This window comes from Symsagittifera roscoffensis, chromosome 7 (assembly GCF_963678635.1).
Source record: "Symsagittifera roscoffensis chromosome 7, txSymRosc1.1, whole genome shotgun sequence".
In the NCBI taxonomy this organism is placed as follows: domain Eukaryota; kingdom Metazoa; phylum Xenacoelomorpha; order Acoela; family Convolutidae; genus Symsagittifera; species Symsagittifera roscoffensis.
This window is the reverse complement of record NC_087068.1, coordinates 50,978,833-50,997,562: the sequence shown is the minus strand read 5'-3', so window position 1 is coordinate 50,997,562 and position 18,730 is coordinate 50,978,833. Positions and strand designations below refer to the sequence as shown.

Here is an 18,730-nt window from a genome sequence, read left to right as displayed (position 1 = left end):
TTCGCAGCAGTTTGCTCTCAGTTTAGCACTATGTGTAAATTAGTATGAAAAACTGAAAACTTCAGAGCACGTTTTCTCGACGCCGAAAACTTTTTGTAAATTCTTTTCAAAAACCCCGATCACGACTGAAAAGGCTTCAAAATGATACTACACTTGAGTCGCTAAAAGCTTTATTTTTTCAATAAGCTGTCTCGCTTGAACAAAGCCCCTGCCATAGTCCTTCGAAGTGTTCAGGAAGGGTAGGAACAAGAACGCGTAGCAGGAGAACGGTTAAGCAGTACAGAAAGTTTCGACTTCCACAACCTCTAGGAGAACAACTACTTATTAATCTGTAAATTTTCTCTGTTCCGTTTTGAATTTCGTTAGTTACAGTTTCATTGGTTTCGTTAGTTGAAAAATGTACAACAAAACCAAAAAGAGAAATGGAAAAGAGTGAGGGAACGCAAGTTCACCGAAAAAAATACGGATATCTTTTTGACAAAACCGCAAACTTTGAATTTCAAAGAAAAAAGATGGCTCTAAGCTATTTAAATTTCTAGAACAACTGTTGACCAGCACTTTTTTGATAGAGTGAACCCAATTTGAAAAAAAAAGATCAATATGTAAAATTTATATTTCGCTGGGAATTACAATAATTAAAATCCACTTTCGAAACCCAAGTCGATCACATTTTTCGTGGCCGTTAATTTTTCGGTGTTCAATAGTGGAGTTTGCCTTCCACTGAACAGAACTTGAAAAGAAATCAAACGTTCAACCGCGAAAAAAAATGATCGCGGTTTTTATAATAGTCTGAACTACGATTCTGTGTGTGTGTGCGCGTGCGTGCTTGCGTACGTGCGCGTTCAGTACAACAGTACTGTTTATAAATTATTCTGAAAAGCTCAAAACACCAGAGCAGGTTTTTTTCTCAATGCTGAAAACTTTTTCTATTTTTTGAAAACACCCCATTACGCCTGAAAGAACTTTGAAATTTTACTAAACTTGAACTTCTTTAAGCTTTAATTTCACTATAAGCTATCGCGCCTGAAAAAAAAGCCTACATCATAGTCCTTCCCAGTCTTCAAGAAAAGTCGGAACAGCAAAGGTAAGTGGTGGTTTTGCAAGAAAAACAGAATGCTTCGAAACCCAGAATCACTTAGAAAAAAACTGGTTATTAATCTGTCAGTTCAATTTTCTCTGTTCCGTTTTGAATTCCTTCAGTTGAAACTTGTTAGCTCCGTTGGTGAAAATTTCTCTGCTTGGTTTTGTTTTCCGTGAGTATAGTTGTCGTTAGTTCAGTTGGTTAAGTTTTCTCTGTTACGTTTCTCTGCCCCAACAAGCTATTAAACTTTTAACTCGATTTTTTTGTTCTATTTCAATGTTCCAATTAGTTATTATTCTGCTAGTTACTTTTCTCTGTTCCGTTTTTATGTTTCAAATAGTTATTAAGGTTGTTAGTTAAAATTTCTCTGTTATATTTCTGCTCAAACTAGTGTAAAATCTTTTTGTTTCGATTTCGCTTTTCCGTTTCACTGTTCCAACTAGTTACACAGAAGCAAAGCTGCGCTTTGCAAACACTAGCGAGAACACGAAAAAAGCAGCTTTATAAAGTGAAATAAGAAAAAAAAAATAGAAATAAGTCACGAATTAGTTAAATTTTGCTACGTATTGGCTTCGAACATGCTATTTCGAGACTTAGAGTCTCACGCCCGATTACACGCTCGGTAACGCTTAACAATCGGTGAACACTAGTCACAAATAAAGCAACTACTTATGCTAATAAAGTGCCAATGCGATGCATCAAAAGAGCATCAAACACAGAAAATCCTAGATCCGCCCCTGATTTACAGCTAAAATTAATAAGAAATTACACAAGAAATAAATTCGCAGCAGTTTGCTCTCAGTTTAGCACTATGTGTAAATTAGTATGAAAAACTGAAAACTTCAGAGCACGTTTTCTCGACGCCGAAAACTTTTTGTAAATTCTTTTCAAAAACCCCGATCACGACTGAAAAGGCTTCAAAATGATACTACACTTGAGTCGCTAAAAGCTTTATTTTTTCAATAAGCTGTCTCGCTTGAACAAAGCCCCTGCCATAGTCCTTCGAAGTGTTCAGGAAGGGTAGGAACAAGAACGCGTAGCAGGAGAACGGTTAAGCAGTACAGAAAGTTTCGACTTCCACAACCTCTAGGAGAACAACTACTTATTAATCTGTAAATTTTCTCTGTTCCGTTTTGAATTTCGTTAGTTACAGTTTCATTGGTTTCGTTAGTTGAAAAATGTACAACAAAACCAAAAAGAGAAATGGAAAAGAGTGAGGGAACGCAAGTTCACCGAAAAAAATACGGATATCTTTTTGACAAAACCGCAAACTTTGAATTTCAAAGAAAAAAGATGGCTCTAAGCTATTTAAATTTCTAGAACAACTGTTGACCAGCACTTTTTTGATAGAGTGAACCCAATTTGAAAAAAAAAGATCAATATGTAAAATTTATATTTCGCTGGGAATTACAATAATTAAAATCCACTTTCGAAACCCAAGTCGATCACATTTTTCGTGGCCGTTAATTTTTCGGTGTTCAATAGTGGAGTTTGCCTTCCACTGAACAGAACTTGAAAAGAAATCAAACGTTCAACCGCGAAAAAAAATGATCGCGGTTTTTATAATAGTCTGAACTACGATTCTGTGTGTGTGTGCGCGTGCGTGCTTGCGTACGTGCGCGTTCAGTACAACAGTACTGTTTATAAATTATTCTGAAAAGCTCAAAACACCATAGCAGGTTTTTTTCTCAATGCTGAAAACTTTTTCTATTTTTTGAAAACACCCCATTACGCCTGAAAGGACTTTGAAATTTGCGGATATATTGAGTTGGAAAATATCTGAAATCGAGTTTTTATTGTTGTTATGTTGTTTGAAACAAATAGCTTTTTTCGATTCAGTTGATGAATTAAAAATGCATCATCTGTGTTATCTTATTACAATTCCAACGTCAAAGGACATGCTATCAAAAAGCCGTAAAGATGCCACAAAAAGTGGCATCAATATTTGCGACTTAGGTAAGGAAAAAAGAATAGTCGTACTGTTGCACTAACGCTCACTAAAGTTCGCTAGTGTAATTAAAATGAAAGTTAAATTTTCTCTGTTCCATTTTCTATGTTGCATTTCTCTTTTCCAAATAGTTATTAATCTGTTAGTAAATTTTCTTCATTCCGTTATTTTTTTTTCTCGACACTAGATAAATTTTTGACAATTCTTAAAAATCAGCTGATCAGGGCTTTAAGAGCGTCAACATTATATATGACTTAAAGTCTCTTAGAGTGAAAAAAAAAACCCGAGTCAAAAAAATTTTAATCAAATTTAAGTACTCACTCGGGTCAAATTATTTTAATTTAACTTATAACTTTTCGCATGTCTTCTTGTAACTAGTGAGAGGAGACTGAAGAGATAAATAAGCTGTTAAACGTAGCAAAAATAAAGCCAAATTCGGAAACAATTGAATATGAAATTTAAAAACATTTAATTATGAAAATTAATCTGAAAAACAGGAAAAATTCGGACTGTTTTTCTCGACACTGAAATGTTTTAAAAACCCTTTGAAATAGTTTCTTCCGTCTTTGTGAAATGGTCATCAGAAAAAAAATTTAAAAGGAAAGAACGGGATTCAAACCGGCTCTCATTATTTTTTCTCACCTGACATCATCGTATTTGGTCCTCCACTCGTCTCTTTCTTCCCTCGTCTTTATCAGATTCGTCTTTGCCTTTTCTAGGTTCTGAAGCAGCTCCGTCTCTCGTTTATCCAGTGCAGCGAACCTCTCAGCAAATGACCCCTCTAACTTAAGTTTACCTGAAGTTGCAAAACGTTTTCAGAAAACGAACTTTGCAAAAGTTGAAAAAATTTAGAATAAATAGTAGTTGAAAAATTTATTTATACGGGTTTTATTTATAAGGGTTATACTTACCTGTCCCTTCGAAAAAAAAACAGAAAAGCCTCAAAAAAAACATTTGAAAAGCACAGCATCATTTTTTCTTAACTAAGTTGAGCACTGTTACTTCAGTGCCGTTAACAATTGACGTGGTTACAGATAAAAAATCTGTTCAAAATACCTGGAATAGCATTCTCGTCTTCGTCGTCTACTTGGTCGGCCATGACTTGTTCAAACCTGTCCAGTTTCTACATACAAAATGCGAAATAAAAACATGTTTCATCAATGAATAATTTCAATTTTAAGGTAAAAAAGGTAAAGAGCGTAGAAAAACCAGCCGAAGTATAAACTAACCGAAAATGCGCTGAGTATATAAGCCATCCAAAAAGCTACATAATATGAACGAATTTCAAAACTTTCGTAACTGTTACATAAGTGTTACATAACTATTTTGTAACACTTACGTATTTTCGGCTGGTTAATACTTCGGCTGGTTTATACTTCCGCTTGTTTATGTACCGCTGTTAAATAAAACTATAAAATTCATGGTGTTCTTGATATAAATTCAAATTAGCTTAAAATTGTACAAATTTTCTGTTGTTTATCAAAATTTGATCAAAACTGATTTTTCGCAGAATTTACACGTCGGATGTTTGCACGGTACCTCGATGTATTATTATTTTTATAATATAAGTATGATATAGCAGTTTACGTAGCAGTATTTAGACAACCGCGTAGTCAGACACTATTAACCAATCATTCATTTCTTCCTTGTCTCTCTCGATTCTGATTGGTTAATACAGTGTCTGAATACGCGGTTGTCTAAATTCAGACCGCTCTCCGATATAGCATACCTGTTGTGTGGTGTGTGCGTGGTGCAACAATTGTTCCCTGCTCATGTCTTCCAGCTCCCCACTCTCGGGTCTGTCCAGACTGTCCTTCAGGGACTCCAACTCCCCCTTCAGTTTCTCATTCTCCACCTCCAGGTCCTTGTTCGCCTCCGACAATCTATCAGGGCGATTTAAAAACAAGGATAGCCGGTGGTTTAATAAAATAGCACAGAATGTTCCGACTACAATGGTTTTTAAAGAATCAAAACTAAATGCATCAAAACTAAGTGCACCAAAAAAAAATAATTTAATAATCTAACTTTTTTTCTGTTTTTCGATTATAAGAAAAATTGGATTCAAAAAAAACCTATAGGAGTTTTAAAAATTAACGTAAAAATGGTAATGGAATTAAATTAACTTAGAAGTGGTAATGGAGTTAAATTCGGATAAAAACCAGATCTCACGAATCTTTCATTTCTGGTTCGTTCGTACTTCGGTTGATTTGTTCACACATTTGAACTTTCCTGACGCTTATTCTTCGGTTGACTACTGTATTACAAACCTGAGGATGTTTGCATTGAGTGTCTTCATTTTGCGACTGGAGGCGAAATCCTCTCTCTCCTGTCGTGAAGTATCTGTTCCTAAAGTCGTCTTCTTGCCTAAAAACACTCCAATTTAAACACTTTAAAGAACCATTAAAACTTGTCAAAACTGAGCATTTTTCCGTCATTTCTGTTTATATTGAAATTTGAACTCAATGTTTAATTTTAATATTTATTTCCCAGTTCTGTCATATAGTAGCTGAATTAACAATCAGTACTGATTCGGTATATAACCCAATGATAATTGCAATGAAAAAACTACCCATTTAAAAAAGGTATAAACACTAATGAAGAAACTATATTGAAATCATTTAGTAGCTTCGGTAGTTTTTTTCACAAATTAGCTCAGTACAGCTCAACATGGAATAACGAAACAATTCGGAATGAATTTCGGCTGAGCGAACAAATTCTGCTAACTGAAGCAAATTCGAATAGAAGGGTGCTTACCAGTGTGTACAGCTGCTCTGAGTCGGACTATCTCCTGGTAGAACGCCTCCATGCAGATCTTCATCTCTTCACTACGTGTAGTCTTCACGTCTTCCTTCAGTTTCCTAAGAAAAACATAATTATATGTATTTATCTGGTATATCAGCCCAAAAGCGATTCCAATGAACCAAAAACATATCAGAGCGAAATCGTGACAGTTCGGAGTCTCGTTTACATGAGCCAAGAACATTTTGGAACTAAAAAAAATGAATGTTCTCAAATTCCAATTAGGACATGTTGACGTCTTTTCCAACGATTTGGAAAGGATCTTTAACGATCCCCCCCCCCCCTCTATTGCAATAGGGGGAAAATTGTTAACAAGATCCTTTGGAAACAGTTGGTGCTTTTTCAAACTCCGAACTTCCAAAAACATTTAAGGGATCAAGTTAACATCCTCCCTCCTAAACGTGTTTAGGGGGGAGGATGTTAACTTGGTCCCATTTAAGAACTGAGTCTCAATTACATTATCACAACTATTGTATAAATTAAAACTTAAGAACCAAAATGCTTCATAAGAAACAAAAGGCAATGAAAGAACTGATCTCAAACAATTCGTTCTCCATTGAAATATTTAAATTCTGCAAATAAAAAACAACCCGTGTTTAAAAACATTTAGATCAAAATCGTAGAAAATTATTGAAATGAAGTAAAAGAACAAACTCAAAACAGACGACGATTAGACTTTTGTAAATGTTCAATTCGTATTGAAATGATTATCCATGAGGTAGAAAAAGCCAAACAAAATGATAATGATTGAAAATCATTGGATAGGACGTCGAACTTTTCTACCGGAAAAGAATACAAGAATAAGAGGCGCCTCCACAACCCAAGAAACTGACATAAAACTAACCATTGATGATACTATTTATAAATTATAAAAACCCGTCTTAAGTATTTACAATTTCCCCACACACCTTAGTTCGTTCTCTTTTTCTTTGAGAGTGAGTTCCAATTTGATGTTTTTGTTCTTGAGACTGTTCACCACTGAGGAGTTGTCCCCGCCCCCTCTCTCAGCCAGAGCCCTCCTCGCATCATCCGAACTGCCTCCAGGGTTCAACAACTTCTCGATCTGCTTGTCCTAAATGCAAGTTGCGAAATTGCAATAAAGCATAGTCAGATGAATACGTCGACTCATTGACTTAAATTGATTAACATATAGGATAGGTCGGCCGTCGTGAACTATAACCAAAAGGAAGGGCGAGCCATTAGATCTATAGAATCAAGTCCTCCCTATGAGCAGGTTTCGCTGGCTACTTTATTTCTGGAAAAGTTAACTTCTGCTTCTGATTCAAATCTTTTCAAATAAAAATTCCAAGGTACTTGTTTAGTCTCCGTAAATTTAAGACTTTCATTTGCAAAATCAAAAAAATATATATTTTTTCAGAAGCTAACAAATATGTCTGCTATAGAACTTTCAAAAAGAATTTTGACTCCGAATCATAGTTGTTTAGTCTAATGAGAAGTCGTCGGTTGTATCGGTATCCTAAGAGGGAGTTCAGTTTTTACTTTTTTTTAACTCTTATTATTTTTAAATTTTTCTAAATTGGGATGTCATACTTCAGTGGACATAGACAGACAAATTATCTCACTATTTACCCATTTCAAGTCGCCTTGTGCATATTAAAACATATTTTCTGTCCTTGTATATGCGTACTGACTTGAATGAACATATTGTTGTTTCAGTGTTGCTGAAGTTGCGTCATCGAAGTGTTATTCCTTCATATTGTCGTCTAATCGGCTAGACCTTATTGTCTTGCAATGATCACGTTGGTCTTTCAAAATTTTACAGCACTGTTGTAGTACTTCCGTGAACAGAAAATCGATTTCTCGGGTGTTCGGTTATTTTTAGTATTGATCGAAAACCCCTTGATCAAAAAAAGGGATGCGGAAGACCTCGAAAAATGGCTGGTAATTTGTTGGAAAAAAACTGCTTCAATAGCTTCAAGAAATCCGTATACTTCTGCCCAGAAAATTTCGCTAAGACTTAACACCGAAAATGGCATAAACGTTCACAAAAATACGCTTCAGCGTACATTAAAAAAAGTAACATTTTGAAGAAAATCCCTAGAAAAACCCTGGGAAACCACTATCCATGAGGAAAAACGAATCATTTTTGCAAAAAATCGGAAAAGTTATGGCGTCGAGGATCTGTGGATAACCGATGAAAGCATATTCCAGATGCACAGAATCAAACTGATAGTCTGGTATTCAAATAATGCACACACACACGTCAAATTTTACTAAAAACTGGATGGAGGACAATCATGTCCAAACTTTGCAATGGCCGCCAAAATCAGCTGACCTATCACCCATTGATAATATTTGCAACAATCTCAAAAATGTTGTGGAAAAGTAATCAACAACAAGTATCGAAGAGTCGAGGAGATATACAATCGAATGCCAAGATGAAGTGACTGCGCAAATGAGGCTAAATCTAATGAAGCCAATTCCAAGCAGACTTTTAAATGTTATTCGTTGCTATGGAAAGCAAATCCCTGCCTAGTCATACTGGGTTGCAACCATTTTTTGCCTATTCTGTGTTATATTATATGTTTCTTAATGATTTGCCATTTATGAGAAAATTCAAGTTATTCCAGTCTCATTTTTTTGCATCGAACTATATTTCCAGGGGATGTTTATTATTTGGACGATCTCCTCTAAAACTAACTCTGCGGTACCCGCCATGAGGATTCTTGGCTGAAGGCGCTTCATTTACCAGTAACTAAGACGTCCAGTGATTCTGGTTTCGTCGCTAATTTAGTTTAAGGGGTATAGTAAAACTATGGTGACGGTGTCTCTCTTTCGACAATTATGTACGATCATCTCAAAGAAGGACGGATTTAGATTGTTTAGCCAGAGCTCTAAATCTGCCGCGATGACTCGACACTGGCCTTTAGATTAGAAAGGAACTCGACTGGCGTGCTTGAAGATTAGTCCAGTCTAGAGAGTAAAGAAACCTAGTCTGTAGAGGATAAAAATAAAAAGAAGTCTAGCAGGATTTCAGAGACAGAAGGGAACTAAATAGTGCAGGAGGTTAAGCACTCGGGGCATCCATTGACAATCTTGGACGAAATCTGCTGAGTTGGGCGTTGACTATGGGGCAGTAGACAGCATATATAGGCAGAGCAAGGAGAGCTAGGAAAAGGTAAGTTCACTAGGAGAAAATAGAGCGGGGTTTGAGTTTAGGAAGGGGGCAGTTTCAAAGTACTTAGATGCAGCTCGTATGTGAATTATTTAAAGAACTGGCGTTTTGGTCCCTTTGCTGGTGTACTCAAAAAGGGTACACCACTTCATTGTTATTTTCAACGAATATTTTATTTGTCTGACAGTGTTTGTTTTTCGGACTTCTTTCTTCCCTGGTGTTTAGTAAAATGGTAAGTGACAGTCTTGCAAGGAATGTTATCATGTCTCTCCCTATTGAAAAAATCTTTTTATTCAGATAAGAAAGGTCGATTTGATTCATTTTGTTGCTTTCAGTTACAGCGAGGAGGGCGGCAAATTGCATCGTTAATGTTTTTTAGGAAGCGTTAAAACCAGACTCGGCAGGCGTATTCCATGACAGATCCCATCGTCGCTTGCTGCGTAGTTGAGAGCGTTTTGTCATAAATTTGTCCTAGTTGACTTCGGCAAAAGCGTTTAGTACAGAGCTGCGCTGCTTTTCTTTAGTTGCTCATTTCTGCAGTTCAGGACGAACTTCTATAAAGGTTTCAAGCTAAGCCGCATGATTTTTAGATTGTGATTCAAAAATAAAATTCTTCTCAGTACTTCAACTTGCAGATGGGTTTTGTGAGCCTTTGGTTCTGGGGAGAAGAGAGTCACTGAACATTTTGAGGGAAAGAGTAAGTTTGAGTTAATGAAGGAAGGCATCGACATAAAGTAAGCGCCGCATGTGTAGGCACTGAATTCATCGGCATTTGAGATACTGGAGATACTATTGCGTGGCGCAAGTGCAAAAGTTGCACAGATGTTGAATAAAATGGGATAAATGACTGAGCTTTGTGTGACTCTACTGGGATCTATTCTTGCTTCAGATAGAAATTTTCCTAATAAAGTTCTGGCTTGTCTAACTATCAGTCAGTTGCTTAACTAGCTACAAACAGAATCTGGCAGCAAGAAGTTGGTCAACTATTCTATTAAAGTGCGGTGGTTTACACACTTCAAGGTTATAACAAAGGCTTTTTCCCGTTCAAATGAGACTTTTTAAGGCTACAAGATGAACTAATACATTGATTGGCACCTTCTCCGCCTTCGAAACCATTTTAATAAAAAAGGGATTTTTTTTTTAGAATCTGGATAACTCGATTTCTAAGTTACACTTTTTTGACAAATCCATACGTCACAATGGTTTTAAACAATTTTGCTCATCGTACATCCCGTATAAGCTTTTGCATATACACTTATACCTATATATGGTATATTTATACCATATATATGTAAAGATTATACATATAAATTCGCTTTTAAGAAAATTTGACAACAAAAAATTATAGATATTGTAAAACTTGCTAAAGCTAAGAGGTAAAGGCAATTAACGCCTGGTTACAAGGTCCGAGTTCAAATATTCTGATGATGATGATGATGCTGTAAAATTTTCCTACAAATTTGCGTACCTTGCGTGAATTGTCTTCTTCCAGTCGTCGCATTCTGCCCTTGTTCACGCTTGAGACACTCTCTATCTCGGCCAGTCGTCTCTTCAACTCCACGATCTCATCCGCCATGTCTCCGGGGTCTTTGCTGCTAGGCGCAAAAGAAGCCTTGGTCGGTTTGGTGGGCCCTGGAACATAGACATGAATTCTAGAGGCCTGGAATCTCTAAGAGATCATTTTTGAAAATACATATTGACTCATGATAACCATAAATTACATTTTGAAAATCAAAATTCAAATATGGTGAAAGCGGAAAAGAGCCCAACTTTATGTGGTAGTTTAACGAGATGGATGGAAATAGGAATTATCCAGGATTTAGCTGTCTCTAAGAAATCATAAAACCGCCCGCCAGATAGCCTGAGCTCGGCAAGAAAAACCAAACTCCAGTAATGGATTTTTCCACAACTGGGACGAATGCTGCCTTGTGATATCTAGAGAATCACATAAGAAATAATAATAACACAAGGATAGCCGGTTACTGGCAAGTAGTACAGAATGATCCGACCATAGTCTTAAAAAAATACAACAGAGTTTTTTCAAACTATTGTCGTTTTTTTTCGGCGGGATGAGATAACAGGAGCTGAACACAAAACTGTGTGTTAGGTACATTAGATAGCCATACTAAAATAAGCGAATGGGAAAACAATTTTTGTAGAATAAAACGAAAAAAATATATAAAAAATTTTCGAATTTTTTATAAAGTGTTTTGCAGTTTTTTGAATTTTTGAAAATTTTGATTCCAAAAAGCCGCTTACATACACTAAGTAAACTAATGTTACGCAAGTAAAACTTAATTTTTACGTTTTAAGTTAAGCTATTGTGAGCTTTTAAGCAACCAGAATAAGACTCAATCGCTATATTTGCTCGAAATAAGACGTAAAATAAAAAATTTCTTACCGGTTTTTCTCGGCACTGGGAAAACTTTTTTGAAATTTTTTAATGTTGCTCCAATCACGAATGCAAGGGCTTTAATATGATATATCAATCCAAAAAACTAAGAGAGCCGAATACAAAGGTCGGAACAAACATCAGAAGTTTTACCAATAAGTTGGTGATTTGAAACTCATTGTTTCGACCATTGAAAACGGTGTGTTAGTTTTTTTCTTTTTTTGTTTTCCACGCAAAATCAGGTACCACAAATAATCATCGGACTAGGTCGAGTGATAATTGAAGTCCATAAAGCCATATTGAATCATATTGAAGCCCATTAAGTTGTAATGCGAACCATATTAAAAAACTTTCAATATGTCAAGAAAACCCGGTTTGAAGTATTTGATTTTTCGTCTTATTTTAAGCGAACAAAGCGAGCAGGCAGTCTTATTTTAATTGCTTAAAAGCTTGTAATAGCTTAGTTTAAAACGTAAAAACTTTAGTTTTACTTGAGTAGCGTTAGTTTACTATGAGTATTTTAGCGCTTTTTTAGAATCAAAAATTTCAAAAACTCAAAAAACTGCAAAAATTGACAAAACTTTCGAATTTTTTTCGTTTTTCAAGTAATTGTTCTATAAAAATAGTTTTTCAACTTGCTTATTTTACTATGACTATCGAATAGTCTCAATCTCCAGTTTTTTGTTTCAACTCCTTTCATCACACCACGCCGAAAAAAAACGACAATAAATTGAAAAAAACTTTGCCGTATTTTTTAAGACTATGGTCCGAACATTCTGTGCTTCTTGCACAGTAACCGGCTATCATTGTTATGATTTGTTTTCTCTGCTAAAAAATTATATATAAAATTGTTATTGAGCTACAATCCGGACACACCGTTGTTAGAGACAAAAAAAAAGAAATTTAGCCAATTAGAAATAAATTTTTAACAAGCGAAATTGATCTGGATTTCGAACACAATTTAAAACCTATAAGGCCGCACGTTTTTTATTAGTGCACCCCTGCTCAACGGTCTTTTCCTGGCTGTGTAATCCTTATATACCTATGTGACTTTCGAGCAGCTTCTTCTGCAGGAATTTCGATGTGCTCAAAAAGGCGGCGTCTTCAGCATCAGTGTTCATCGTGACCTTGACAGACCTGGCTGACACTGCACTCTTGTTGGACCGGGAAGTGCTAGCTCCAGTACCTGTAGTCCCAGTAATGGCTGAAACATACATAACTATAACACTATTTGCATAAGTAGCCGAATAGACGTGTTTTCTTGTTTCTCGAGGGTTTTTCCTTTTAATAATGAAAAATTTGTTTAAAAAAAACAGGTTTGTTGATTTCTGTTATTTGTGGAGTGCAGATTTAATTCTTCTTTCAAATTGTCAAATTGTTGGGGAATTGGCATGCAACTTTTCTTACTAATTAACTTATATGACTCGACTCATAATTGGTCTTCATAGACAAACTGTTAACCTCAATGGTCATGATAAAATTTAGCTTGCGTACAATAGAGGGAAATACCGGTTTATCAGGGCTGTTTTCTCAATACTGTGACGGTTTTTTGGAACTTTTTTCAATATCGGTCGAATCACGATTTAAAGGGTGTTCAAAGGGTACGTAACTAGCCCCATCTTCTAGATTTTGCGAGTAAAAAGGACGAAAACATTTGAATTAAAAGTGGCAAGAAAATTGGAAACAAAAAACAAATTTTCAAATTCTCTAAAAGGTGGCTTCGAAAAACAAAATTGAGGATATATACACCCTCCCCTGTACACAGCATATGAATAGCTACAAATTGTATTCAAATGTAAACAAGAATATCGGGTTGCTTTGCAATTAGCACAGAATGTTCCGAAGACGCCGATTGTAGAAAAAAATCAAAGTAAAGAAAACATTTCGAAAAATTTACAAAAACAAATTTTCATTTTTTTGTCCGACGGTTGTTTTTTTTTCTAGAAAATTCCATCGTATTAAGTAAAAAAAAATGTACAACTGAGTGGTGATTAGTAGTTATTATAACGTTAAAATTGTACCAAAATTATACTTGAAGGTCAACCTCTAACCAATCTCCCGGTTGCCTTTATCTAATTTAATCTCAAATCGAAACAAGGATAGCCGGTTAATGTGCAAGGAGCACAGAATGTTCCGATCACAGTCTTAAAAAATATAAAAAACTTCAAATTGGTGAATTGGTGTCGTTTTTTTTCTGCATATTGTGATAAAAAGATCTGAACAAAAAATAGAACTTAGGCGTATTTGAGAGTCATAGTAAAAAACATCAATTAGAAAACAGTTTTTGAAGAAAAATGACTAGGGAAACGAAAATTTTTTTTTTAATTTAAAAAACATTTTGATTTTTCAAGTTTTTTTGATTCCCGAAATTGCCCTAAAAAATTTGGAGTTGTTGCGATATATGTTCACATAGTGTTCAGAGCAAATAAGAACAATACATCCAAACTTCGAAATCAGATGAACGAACATGCAGAAAAACTTGCACATTTTCAAACCTATGTTTTTCGCAAACTTATTATAATTATCGTAGAGTAGTTATATAAAGCCCTGGTAATAAATCATTTATTTTGCGCTTTTGTCATGAAAAACAAGATCAGTAAATTCAGATATAAGAGCAAAAATTTAAATCAGATTAATTAGCAACTGAACACACCATGCAATAATTGTACACTTCATTTAACGCATGTGTTTTATAATTCAAGATTAACAAGTAAAGACTCAAAAGTTTTTGATAGTAGTTGAAAGTTTGGTCAAATTAGTTAGTTGAAGATAATTAAGTGGCAATAAAACTTACCGCGGCCAGACATTGTACCTGAAAACAAACAAGTGGGCTGTAGTTGCCTCAGAAGCGAATAATGATGAGAGAAAATTGATTTTGATGACAGTTATCTAATAATTTAAATAAAACGAGGAACATAGCAGTTACTAAATGTTACTTTTACAAACAACTGAAGATGTCATTTTCGGGGAAACTTAACAGCAAAGTATTTAATTCATTTTTTTTCGGGCATTGTTTTTGTTCTCATTTAAATGATGATTTTTAGTTCAGTCAAACAAAAAACAAAAATGCTTACAAACAAGTAGTCACTTTAGATTCCTTTCTTGAATTTTTGATAATTTCATATTGTTCACATGCTTAGAAAGGATCACAGAAGTCGACGTGAACGTATGTCCTGAAGTTTTCCCGAGCACAATGATTTTTCGAAAGAAACTTCACGATTATCAATTTGAGCGTTCTAAGTTTTACTTCGCAGCTCAGTTTGCAAAATTTAAATGACAGACTCTAATTCTGCGATTAAAACTTACGTCCGTTGCCACTTCGTAAATCCTGCAGCCATTGAGCACGTCGCTTGTCCGGGTCAAGATTCTTGGGAAGTGATGTTTTGGCCTTATAGGGAGAGCCTAAAATCATCCAAAATTCACCCTATCGCCGAATACTTCAATATCTTAAATAGATCACGTAGCTCAGGATTTTCTGGTTACAGTAGCACTGCGAACAAAAAAAAATAAAGTTTTAGTAAACTTTTAGCCATCTTTTCAGACGCAGCAACAAAAAAGATTTTACAGCTTCAAAACAATTAAAATTGACATTGACTAGGTTATATAGGTTATCTCATACTCCCAAACCCTTCCTTTAATAAGATCCTAATGATAAATATCATCCGTGCGAAAAAACTTATACCTGAATCTTTAAACGAGTTTTTGTTTCGAACACTGAAAGTGGCGAGGAACTTTGTATTCTAATGTTTTGGTTTTCCTTTTTTGTTTTCAGCGGCAAATCAGGTACCACAAATAATCGTCATAAGGGGTCTAGGGATAGATTATACTAATGCCCTTGCAGTCGTGATTCGAACCCTATTTAAAACTTCCAAAAAAATTTCTGTGTCGAAAAAAACCGGTTTGAAATTTTTGATTCAAATTGAGCAAATAAAGCGAGCAGGCTTATAATAGGTTAAAATAGGTATCTAATAGCAAGCTGATCAATCAAGTTTAGTCTTGAAAAATTAGTTTTACTCCAGTAAAATAAATTTACGGATTTTCTTTCAGCACCTTCGGAAAAAAATTGAAAAACGAAATCAAAAAAATGTTGTTAAATGAATCTAAGTTACTGTCTCTGTCAAACTTTTAGGATTAGATTCAGATCTTGCTATTGGTTGTGCGAACGTTGGGATCCAAATCTAACTCTAAATAAATCTTACTTATTATTGACTACTTCTTTTAGATCAAAAATAAAATAAGAACTACCGGGTAAAACTTTATACAATCTGTTACAATCATATCAAAATGCGCATCCTTTTAACTCAACAAGATTTGTTGTGTATAAACTGAAAACTTAATTTTCTATTAAATTATATTAAGTGTCTGTGGTTCACAAAATGCGATGTTTTGTTACAGCATAATAGGTAACATTTTGGTTTGAAACGTTTCTTAATTAATTTTGTCATAAAACTGCTGGATTAAGTTGAAACAAACATATTTAATTTCAATTTTGAAAAAAAAAAACTAGTTAACTTCCAATCAAAATAAAACAAAACACAATCTCATTTGGGAATATAAGAAAACATAGTGAAACTATAGTCTTTATTTTATATAAAACCAATACAGTCACATTTTTTGTTTTAAAAAAAGCGGGAAATTTTTTTTTGTAAGTAATAATTGTGCAAACTTTTTCTCGCGGTCATTCTAAAAAACAGAAGTTGAAAAAGAATTATTGCACAAAACGCACCAATTAGTGCAGTTCTAGGTTTACGAAACGTTATACAGGCAAGTAATGGATTTTAAGACAAACGGGTGAAGCAGATCTTCTTATATATTAGAGACACTAAATCCAAACGCACTAAGGTGAAACAGGGTGTCCCACAAGGTGGTATGCTATCCCCGGTCCTACTTAATCGCTATATGCCTCTACCAGAAACTGATAACATCGAAATTACTTACGCAGACGAAATAGCCCTCACAAAACCAGGGCCCAATATTAACAACTTGGCAGATAACATGAATCTATACTTTAACAGCTTCAGCACATGGCCAACAGGCAGAAACCTATCACCGTCCGGAGATAAATCTACAACATCAATATTCTCAATTGGACCAATGAATTCAATTTAAAACCAAATGTTATCGTTGACGGAATTAGTCTACCTACCACTCGCAACCCCAAAATTATAAGAGTAACATTTGACAAATGAATTCTGAGGTACGCTGCACTAAGACCTGTGACTACAAAAAGGAATAATGTATTTACAAACCCTATTGCCACTTCTTGGAATTGCTCCAAAGAAACACTCAGTGTCACCTACAAGGCAATTGGAAGGAATGTCCTGAACTACGCAGCTCCAATTTGGACCCCCACACTTAGCTAAACCAATTGGCAACGTTTACAAATAAAGCAAAACAACGCTCTACGATCAACAACAGGATGCTTAAGAACGAGTGACAACACATTTACATGATGAGACTAAAATTCGTTCGGTTAAAAACACCACAAAAAAAGCCTTCTAACCAGTTTTTTCTCGGGTGCTACCAGGAGTTCAGAACTGGCCACCACACTATCAACAACAAAAACTGTAATTTTACCATCAGACCCATCCTCAAATATAACGTCAAACCTGACATGGAACATCTGCGTAACAGAAAACCAGGAGAGCATCTCTAAGCTTGAATACGTTAACGGGATTAGAAACCTTCACACCACAATAATACAACTTTTTCATAACGAAAAGTCCAAGCTAATTGGTAGAATACTCCCAATTTTATCATCAAATGACGGCAAACTTGACCGGAAAACTCAGTGTACACTTTCACAACTGCGACCCGGATATTCAACTTACCTCGCCAGCTACCACCAAAGGCTAAACAACATTATACCCGACGTTTGCCCAAGTTGCTAAATAGGGCCACACACTACCGACCATCTGTTTAACTGCCGGGAACAATCAACCTCACTTACCATCGAGAGCCTATGGGAGAATCCTGAAGAAGCTGCCAAACATCTGCAGCTTATCACACAACTCCACGTAACGGGAGTTTTTCTCGGTTCTCACCAATACAACGACTGCCCGCTTGAACTGGGCATGGAGTTACACTCGGTCGAAAAACTTGGCCCGTAGAACGGGTTTCATAACACATCAAAACCTCCCTCTTGAGTGTGCTATACAGAGGAAAGGTGCCGACACCAGCACAAAGACGCTATCACGGGAAAAGTTGGTTTCCCTTCCACTCCCGTTTTGCAGATAGAGACCCTGGGGGAATTGCAGTGATAGACCGAACGAGACAAAATCAACATGGCCAGACAGGAACAATATTTTCCTAACTCTTTCTCCCTCGATCTCTCACACATAAACGATCTCTCTATTTCAATCAGAAACTCAAAGCAGATATCGATGTAGCTACAACAACGTGGCAGGCCAGCAGACAGAAAATAAGTTGAAAAACTGACAACAATGTCTAGGACGTTTGTCTCAAATGAAGTTCAATTTGCTAACATAACTTGAAGCATAATTGCCAGTCGTTAACAAGCAATCAGGCAAAATTCACCCAGCGGTAACTACGCAAACAACACTTGGGCAGACGATCATAAATGTGAAAAAAATTTTGTGGCAAAAAGTGTCACAAAGCTCTTATACTTGAAATTTTTACGTCGCCTCACACCCACACGCATGAAAACATATTAGCACCCTTTAGATGACCAAATATGAGGCAAGTATGCCGATATAAAAAAAATAAGGAAACGGCAAAAGCCGAATAAAATTCTTATGCGGGCAAACCGAGAAAAATTTGAAAGGAAATTAAACAAAATCAGAGCTAGTAATTTCAATATTTTTTTGGATACACTTAAATGAAATTTAAATTTAGATAAATTTTCGAATTTGAGAAAAAAATCAGACTCGTGCACGAAGTAACATCCTTCAATTTCAAGAGAACGCTGAAATAGAAAACAATGGTATAAATTGGATTGGCCAGAAATTGATTATATCAGTATGTTAATGTACCGTGCACGTTCACTGTTAGCAATAATTTAGTGGTTTGTTTAATTACGTTTAACTCATGAGAAAAATATCTTTCCGAGTTAATAATTCTTGCTAAACGCAAACTAACGGGAGACTCTGCCCAAGTTGAAAAAGATTCGATCTGTTCTATTTCACAATGTTGCATCTCTTTTATAGATGTCACAGATATTTCCTTGTTGTTTTTGTTGTTTATTTTATTTAATTTTAGTTTTCAGTGACTGATGATGCATACAATTTATGCGAAAAGTTTCACAATTCATTCTTGAACATTGATCTTGGTTTTCAACACGCAAACTCATAGAAAGTGGAACCATTAAAAACATAAATTCTTTGAAAAAAATCATAAATTAAGGAAATCTTTTCT

The 18,730-nt window shown here is 35.4% G+C and overlaps 1 protein-coding gene across 1 annotated transcript in view; it reads right to left on the bottom strand.

Annotated features, from left to right (window-relative positions):
• The window catches only part of LOC134850915 (IQ domain-containing protein E-like), a 71,493-nt gene that overhangs the window by 8,479 nt on the left and 44,284 nt on the right, over positions 1–18,730 (bottom strand). The window contains exons 4-13 of the mRNA XM_063866715.1: positions 14,663–14,758; positions 14,151–14,168; positions 12,399–12,560; positions 10,433–10,596; positions 6,737–6,900; positions 5,784–5,887; positions 5,297–5,393; positions 4,759–4,912; positions 4,086–4,152; positions 3,672–3,825 (exon numbers count right to left, since the gene is read on the bottom strand). Of these exons, the coding sequence (XP_063722785.1) occupies positions 3,672–3,825; positions 4,086–4,152; positions 4,759–4,912; positions 5,297–5,393; positions 5,784–5,887; positions 6,737–6,900; positions 10,433–10,596; positions 12,399–12,560; positions 14,151–14,168; positions 14,663–14,758 (1,180 nt within the window). The remainder of the gene's footprint in view (positions 1–3,671; positions 3,826–4,085; positions 4,153–4,758; positions 4,913–5,296; positions 5,394–5,783; positions 5,888–6,736; positions 6,901–10,432; positions 10,597–12,398; positions 12,561–14,150; positions 14,169–14,662; positions 14,759–18,730) is intronic.